The 8,660-nt window shown below is 39.5% G+C and overlaps 2 protein-coding genes across 2 annotated transcripts in view; both read left to right on the top strand.

The window, feature by feature from the left end:
• The window catches only part of LOC111342367 (uncharacterized), a 9,230-nt gene extending 1,286 nt beyond the window's left edge, over window positions 1–7,944 (top strand). The window contains 11 exon segments of the mRNA XM_088738011.1: window positions 1–64; window positions 292–582; window positions 1,497–1,570; window positions 2,594–2,776; window positions 2,938–3,111; window positions 3,658–3,813; window positions 4,089–4,169; window positions 4,679–4,853; window positions 6,551–6,611; window positions 6,939–7,005; window positions 7,299–7,944. The exon segment at window positions 1–64 is cut by the window's left edge and continues 33 nt beyond it. Of these exon segments, the coding sequence (XP_088594137.1) occupies window positions 1–64; window positions 292–582; window positions 1,497–1,570; window positions 2,594–2,776; window positions 2,938–3,111; window positions 3,658–3,813; window positions 4,089–4,169; window positions 4,679–4,853; window positions 6,551–6,611; window positions 6,939–7,005; window positions 7,299–7,347 (1,375 nt within the window). The 3' untranslated portion in view covers window positions 7,348–7,944.
• Window positions 5,218–6,161, top strand: LOC148721052 (uncharacterized). Its single transcript, XM_088737520.1, has one exon. It carries the CDS (start codon window positions 5,325–5,327, stop codon window positions 5,943–5,945), a length of 621 nt encoding a protein of 206 aa, XP_088593646.1. The 5' UTR covers window positions 5,218–5,324; the 3' UTR covers window positions 5,946–6,161.
• Window positions 7,945–8,660: the final 716 nt, after the last annotated feature.

The following is an 8,660-nucleotide window of genomic DNA, read 5'->3' as shown; positions in this document are numbered from 1 at the left end:
TCTGTTAAATCCTGAACCATCCTTCCTCAGCCTCAAAACAATCATTGGGAATCCTAAAATGAAGGTGAGGTGTGTCTTATTTTTAAAAAATGTCAAATAGGCCTGAGGCTCTGAGTAGACAACTCTTTTCTATAAGATATATAACTTGATGGGTCACAAGCCAATAATAGATGTCATGTAAGTAACACTTTTAAATAATTTTTTTAACCAGAGTTATTTTTTTAAATTTGTTAGACAGTTGTATTAGATATAATTTTGACAGACCTTGTGTATGATTTGTGTTGTTTATAGAAAACAGTAGTGGCTGTATTAGACCAGATGGTAAAGCCCCATTGGCCATATCTTCCAAAACGACAAGAAAACTATGAAACAGAAGAAGAGAGGGAGGCTATTGAAGGACTTTGGAATACAATCTCAGATGACCCATTGAACTACCATTTTTGCTATGATATTTTGGATGGAGATGAAGAAGGACAACCCCCAAAGATTATGGCTTCAGATGGACAAAGGCAGACAGAGAACAAATATTTTAATTGGAGAGAGGATTCTTGTTTACATGCAATTGCAAAGAGTAACAACAAGGTAAGATTAATCTAGAGACAATCAAACTTATGGACAAATCCATGGTAAAATATGTAAAAGCACTATTATTGAAAGATATTTAGGAAAAGTAGAAATATATATATATTCTGTATACAAGGGAAACCCTGACCCTGTACACCCCAAGTAATCATACTTAAATAGAATAAAATGTTTGAAAAGAAAATTTGCCCTGAGCGGGATTTGAACCCACGTCCCCCTGTTATTAGTCAGGTGTGATAACCACTACACTATCAGGACAACCATGCTGGCAACATGGCAATCGAAGATGTGATTTATGTGATCGGAGACGTGGTCTCCCGGGAAACTTAATTTTCAAGGTGACAGGGTAGGGGAAGCCTATAACCCCATATGAAACCCAACTAAGGATCTGTTAAAGATACACGACCGAGGTCAACTTAGCGGGTGACAGAGAAGGATCCAATTACAGATACAGGCTAATTTGGGTTCAAATCCCGCTCTGGGAAAATTTTCTTTTCAAACATTTATTCTATTTATGTATATATATAAATATAGTAAGTTGTTAGTAGAACTCTCAGGCCAACAAAGGTGCACCACACCAGGAGGATCTGTAAAAATTCACAGTCCAAACCTCACAACAAACACGAAGGTAGAAAGTTTAAAAACTGCAAGGATGGACAACTTCCGACGTCAAAAATATAACAAATTTTAATAAAAAACGTTTCGGTCAGAGACCTTCTTCAGTTATTTACAACTTTTGAAATAAAAAAAGAGCATTAAAAAATTTGATGTCAGAAGTTGTCCATCCTCACAATTTTTAAACTTTCTATATAAATATATCAGTTACATACTTAACAGGAGTTTGAATCTTAGATCACTCTTGTAAACACCAAAATTATTTTGGTCAGAAATTAATTATTGATTGTCATTTTTAGGAGGCTTTGCAGCATCCTGTGGTCAGAATGTTGATTAAAACAAAATGGAGAAGTTATGGACACTTTTTCCTCAGGTAAATCAGTTGTGTTTGCAGGCTTCATACTGTAAATTTGAGAATTTATTCACATACGTGTTAAATTATGTATAGATGTAACTCTAAGTATAGGTAACAAATTAAAGACAATTTTTATTGATTTTATTTAAGTGTTGAAGTTGAAGTTCATTTATTTGTTTAAGCAGGTTGATTAATTTGGCAGCTGTAATAGCTGATGTGGATCTGCTGTCCTAGCCCACCCATCCCACCCCAGGGGAGGACATCCATCACACAGTAATCTCGTGTGTGGGAAATTAATATCTCCTGCCCCAACCCTGCAGGAGACGGGACCTCCATTTATTCGTCCCTATACGAGAAGACTAGAATATCTAACCATTTCTTGATGTTATAGAAAGGTAGCAAATTCTTCTCAATTATTTTAAGACCTTGAGTGTTGGTCCGGCCAGGGCTCGAACCCTCGACCTCCCACACTACAGTCCAGCGCTCTATCCGTTGAGCTAACCGGAAGGCAGTTAGCTCAATGGACAAGCCACTGCACACTTAATAAGTGCATGAAAGCACTTCTCTGCAGTATGGTTCAGTGTTATTGTAGTTAGCTTGCAGTGCAGGCATCTTATCAGGGTGAGTTAAGGTTAGAAGCACACAATCATTTATTTAACTGGCCATGTTTGATTTGGTGTCAGACTTGATGAGAGGTGGAGGGGGTGGGAACAGGCACTCCAACCCTAACCCCTCTTTTTACTTTTGATTGTCACTCACCGCCTTAGTACAGATTTCTTTCTCCCTCCAGCCTAAGTCTGTTGCCATTAAAATCAGTGTCCAAATTTCAAATCTTTTCATTTCTCAAAGGTTGTTAACAGAAGCCTTCTGTTATCAACCTTTGAGAAATTAAAGGATTTGAAATTTGAACAGTATCATGCAGACACTGTTACCAAAAACTTAACGTTTATGTCTCTATTTGTATTTCCAATCCCTTGCCCTTTATCCATTTTACTCCAGCCTGCAGAGGTAATTGATTGAATTACTTTTCCTTCTCTATAGCCTTCAAGCCGCCTTGTTCTGCATCTTCTTGCTGCTCATGTCATTTTCTCTGCTGCATGCCTCAACCAAACTGGACCCCACCCAGTACAGCGGTGCAATGGACTCACTGCGTGGATTCTGTGAGGTTTTTACCCTACTTATGGTTGTTTTCTACATCTGTGAGGAAATAAATCAGACAAGAATGTAAGTAATCACGGTGATCAAGGGTTACTGCAGAACTTTCATCAAGATTTCCTACTTGATCCAATATTTTGATTAAAGACCCCACGTTTGAAGAAAAACATAACACCTCAAAAATTTTAGATGAAAGAAGTCATGGATTTTTTTTGTTTGATTTCTTGCAGAGAGGGGCGTTCTTATTTCACAGAATGGATGACCCTGTTTGACTGGTTAGGCCTATTGTTGATCCTGTGTATAATACCGTTACGATACGTGGATCATAAAGCTCAATGGATGGTGACATCTTTGGCCTTCTTGTTCAACTTCATGAGGATCTTTAAGTTTTCATGTGTGTCAAGGTAACCTGCAACTCCCAATTGATTACTTTAGTTCGGAAGGAGCACTGATGACTTAAAACTCATCCCTTCATCAATCTAACCTCAACCTTATACTGACACTTAGCCCAGCGTAAACTGAGCGCTGTACTTGAAAGTTATAAAATCTCCTCGGGATCGCTTAGCAGTTCTTCGATATATAATAGTTCAGATTGTATAGGTGGTCTCGTTCTCTTAGATTTTGAGAACAATTTCCGATTGCTGGTCATTAGTTATTAAAGAACCGTGATGGGCGGTCGACCTTATTTAAACGTAAGACCAATGACATTCTTTAAGTCTAACGCGCGGCATTCACCGAAAACAGCTTTAGTGTTATGGTATGTAGTTTTCATTTTAAATATCTTAGCGTATGTGATATGTATTTTTATAGGCTGATGAATTGATCGTGTTTAAATAAAGATAAAATAAAATAAAATAAAACCTCACGCAATTTCTAAGTATTTTGAGTCAGCGCAAACCGAGTGCTATATATAAGATCTATGAATCACTTCGGGATTATATCTTTCGCAGGACTACAGGATTATACACACAAACCTTGGCCAAGATTATTTTACATGACGTCACACGATCCATGGCAGTTTTTGTTGTGATCTTTTTCTCTTTCTGTGGTGCATTGAATTTATCACTCTGTTACTCCGGATCCAGGGAAAACCAGGAACTTCGCAGGTGCGTCTCTGTTGAGTATATCTCCTTAACAACGCTCTGAAGTTGTACTGGATAGAATCAAGGCTGTGGTTTCTTTCAAGTCAGTGAAACTTCTATTGGAATTTATAGTTTGATCTGCTCTTTACTGGCTAGGTTATGTATTTATTCAAACTTTTCTTTCCCTTTTTAAAGAGCAATTTACTGATCCGGGAGCTTGGATGGTAAACATAACGCGTGTGTTAAGTGCAAAAACCTAAGTTAAACATAGTAATTTTGATTTTAAATTTTGCTTTTAGTGGTTTTGGAGACGTCTTGTTGAGCGGGTTTCGTGCTCTGTCCGAGCAGTATCCGATGGTGGAAGATTACGCTACATTCAAGTAAGTGAGACTATTTGTTGATGCCGTTACAGTACTGTTATTAGCACGTAACAACTGCTTCCATTTGTGTAGTAGCACTTCAGAGAAGCAGATCTGTAATAGAGAATCAGGAGGGGGGCATTGGGGCCTCTGGGAAACCGCAAAACCCGAGAAAAAAACCTCAAAAACCGAAAAACTGACGAAAAAAGGCAGCAAAACCGAAAACCGCATGTAAACCTGACAAAACCGCTACATTTTCATCTTTAAATGAGTCAAAAAGGAAAAAGCGAAAACCGCATCAGAGTTTTCGTGAAAACCGAAAACCGAATGCAAAAACACGTAAAATCCGCAAACCGGTCTGAACTTCAAAACCGAAAAACCGAACCTTTTTGGCCCAAAAACCGAAAAACTGATCCAAAAAATAGTCAAAACCGAAAATCCCAAAGCCCCCCACAATCAGGTTTTGGTCACATCTGGAGTTTGTATATTGGTGATCGTTAGGTAAGTCAAACTTTATTCTTTTCTTGCAGCTGGCTGTCAGTTCTACTGATGATGGCGTACATGGGAACAGTGACTGTAATTCTACTGAACATTCTCATTGCACAAATGAGCACGACCTACACTCAGGCCAAGAAAGTCGCTCGCCTGGAATATGATGTGGATCGGATTTTACAACTCACGCGCATGGAGAGATTTCCTCTTCTGGTTAGTATAACCATCAGGCGATGCGACGCCATTTGTCTTTAAAGGGTACAAACCAGCGTGTGTGATTGACACGAAGAGCGATCACATTGATGCTGGGATTTCATTAGAAGCCGGCTACCGGCGAATTCCTGCGGCTAAGGGACCGGTCATTATTTATCGCCTGGGGGGGGTCGGAGTATTTAGGGGGGGATCACATGGTTTTTTGAAGACCTTTAGGGGGGATCAGCCGTAATTGACAAGCATAATGGGGGGGATCAGACCAAAAAAAAAGGAATATTAGGTCGCGCCAGGACCCCGGGTGATTGCATTTGTAAATACTTTGGTAGGATTTGCCGCTGGGACTCAAGAGAAGAAAACTCAAGAGAAGAAAGTTCCAATCTCTGTTCCTGGTGTTCTAACAATAGATGGGTCGGTCCAGAAACGGAAAGAATTCCGCAACCTGTACCAGATTCAAACAATCCTGGACATTTCATGGATATCTATCAGACGGAATCGACGGGCAGGACACCAGATGATTACCTTCCAAGAAAATGTATTAAAGATCTGTACGAGGAACATTCTGACAGTATCAGAAACGATCAGGATACCATGAAGAGCTTCTGCTCAAAATATAATGTGGAAGAGAAGCACGTCATTGCATATGTTAATCATTTGAAGGATATTGAGATCCGAAAGGACATCAGAACAAGAGCAGCTCAGGAGCGAAGAAGGCAAGAGGCCGAACGAACGTACAAGGACTTTCAATGGGATAACCTCATCGAGGGTGGCAAAGTTCAAAAGTTGCGGGTAAGAGAACTAGACCTGTATCTCAACAAGCATGGTTTGACGACTGTGGGTCGGAAACTTGACAAAGTGAAGGCCATTCGATGTCACTATTACCGACAGAATAAAGAGACTGTGATAACAGAAGAACTGTCGAGTGATGAAGATGACGTGGAATTCGAGGATGAAGAATCCGAAAGTGGAGAGGCAGAGAGCGACGATGACTATGTTTTCGTGGATTTGGATGAACAGCCTGAGATTGGCACTTCCTCGACAATTCAGTTCGTATCTGACGAGCAAATATTTACCGTTGTGGTTCAAGGTCCATGAGACGTAAGTACCACTATTAAAATATCACTTGCATATTCAAAAAGTTATTTGGCGGTGGCTGGGAGAAAAGGGGGGGGGGGATCATGAAACTTTCCACTACCGATAAGGGGGGATCTCTAAAAAACCAGATACTCTACGGGGGGATCAGGTAAATGCTTCGATGTGACAACAAAAATACTCCGACCCCCCCCAGGCGATAAATAATGACCGGTCCCTAATCTCCACAATGGAGCCGCCTACTTTGGCCATTCTGCCTCCCAGTTTTTGCGTGAATTTTTTTTAAACAATCAATATATTCTAAAGGCAGTTATCAATAAAGGTGTTTTTGTCGATATTTTGTCTCTTTTTTGGTTGTTGAGTGACTTTTGTAACCAGTTCTAACAATTCAATCAACAACACGATCGTTTCGCTGTGCGCCATGTTGAATGGACAGAAGAGAAAGACTGGTGACAAATCTGCCTCGATTACCGCTGAATTGTCTTCTGCCTACTTCCGAAATTAATGAAATCTCAGTATTTGTGCTGTGGGTACGTACCAATGTGAGTTAGAGAGAGAGGACGGGAAGAATTAGTTGATTTAGTTGACAATGAAGTTTCTCCCTGCAGAATTTACGCATGAAGTATTACAAAGAGTGAGAATGGATCAGTGAAATGAAACTCGCAAAAGGTGGGTATGGAAATACTTGGGATAGATGTTTCTTAATTAAACATGTCATCTTCAAGTGTTGTCAGTGGAACGTCGGCTGAGAAATTAAGATTAGAGAGGGAACAAAGTTGCTGTTGCTAACTCGTGGAGAAGATAAAATGCTGGCTGCTTATGCTCTAAGCCTTTCTCTTTTTTGCAAGCTATGTGGCAGTCGGAACAGAGCAGTTTCTTCTAATATTTTAGTTTCAATTCGTCCGTGGAGGCAGGCTTTGAGTAGCAAAACATCCTGAAACTGTAATGCCGAGAAATTTCATTATGTCGTTACATATTATCTTGGTTTGTTTGCAGAGCTTCTTGAATTCAGTGAAGATCGTAATCCCTGGGAGTCGGTGGAAGGGAAACTTATAGAGATAAGGTAGCCACTGTGTCTCCAATGCCTACTTTTTTTCACAATCAGCTTCTTTATTAGCGCAATCAACCACGAAGAGCGCATTTGAAAAAACACGACCGAACTGTCTACATTCGGAAAACGTGAGGGATCAAGTCTGAATTAGGTTGATTGAGAGGATCACGGGGAACAATATAAATCAAAGTTGAATTATTGGATTTCCCGTTGTTCGTCAGTAAGCTGACTTATTCCCCCCCCCCCCCCACGCTTCCTTTTTTTGTGTGTCAGCAGTTTTTCTTATTGCGAGTTTCTCTTTCCAGGGACGTTATGAGAAAAATGGTGAAACAGATGAGGCCTGGAGGAGAATAAACGGATCTCTTGGTGTTCTAGCTTGACGACACATCGAGAGATATATTACTTCGGTTTTCTTGGGAATTTTCATTCACTTGTGGTTTGTAAGCCACCGACGAGAAAAGATAGAGAAATTGTTGTTGTGAAGTTGAGGCCAAATTTCTCATTAAGCAATAAACAAAGCCGCTGTGGTAACGACCAGTTTAAAAAAAAAACTGCTTTTTAAAACACACCACACTGACACAGTGGTGGTTATGAAAGGAGATACATAAGAAATGGATATCACGCAGGGGATGGTAAATGTAAACAAGATATGTACCACCGGATCTTTCGTCATGTTCATATTTCTTTACCCGTCTTGAAGGCGAGATTGTTGTTAAAAAAATTTACTTCTCATTCAGCTCATCTTTGCAAGCAATTCAATAGCGAAGACCATTTACACTGACGCACCACTACTATGCTTCGCAATGAATACCTTACACCATGTAATCTTGTCGCAAAGTTGGAAAATTTCCGTAGAACAAAGCCGTTGTCTCAAGGGTAATCTATTGTATTCGCTGTTGTCTTCTTTATCCAATAACTGTATCCACAATGAAGAATGGGACTGTACAGAAATCTTGGCTAAATGTTTTGTCTTACTAGATCATGACTTTCCCAATGTGCAGATTTTTACATTTGAAAGTAACTTACTAAATTTGAGAAACGTGTACGCGGAAAGAATGATAAATGAATGCTACAGCTTGTGATGTCATAGGTGACTTTTATTAACTCCTGTTAATTATGTGTTATGTTTATGTCATTTGACAATTTAGAGCCCTATATGTGAACACTCTCTAATTGTGCAGTAGATGATTAGCATTGTGAAATGAAACCTTACATGCTAAGAAAAAAAATTAGTTTTAAACAGTTAAGCCATTAACATTTTCGGCGCACTTCAATTTTTTTTTACTTGTTATTACTGATTTCCATAACACATAACCAAATCATTAGGTATACAGGTAACTGACTGGTAGCTGAAGGCTAAGGTTACCTGAGCAAATAAGTAGCTAAGGTTTTACTGTACGTTTTAACGGTACATATCTTCTGAAGGCTGTCCCAAAGTTCGCCTTATGGAATATTCAAGCTGATATAGCAGGGGACTTGCCTGGAATTTTTCGCCTTTCAAATGAAATATTCTCTTCTCATCAAAACCATCTGGGATCCAATCATTCTCCCCTCGTTCTGCCGGGTACACAATAATCAGTTTGTCCACGAGTTCTTTGTTTCCTGTGAACGCGTCATGTATGACTTTGCCGTCAAATGTGATGAAACCTTCCTCAGTTTCTTGCTTC

Source organism: Stylophora pistillata, chromosome 11 (genome assembly GCF_964205215.1).
Source record: "Stylophora pistillata chromosome 11, jaStyPist1.2, whole genome shotgun sequence".
NCBI lineage: Eukaryota > Metazoa > Cnidaria > Anthozoa > Scleractinia > Pocilloporidae > Stylophora > Stylophora pistillata.
Note: the sequence above shows the minus strand (reverse complement) of the source record. Positions and strands in the feature narration are given on the sequence as shown.

What these genes read in the sequence shown, in the direction of transcription:
- LOC148721052 (XM_088737520.1), top strand. Translation starts at nt 5,325, where the DNA reads ATGGATATCTATCAGACGGAATCGACGGGCAGGACACCAGATGATTAC.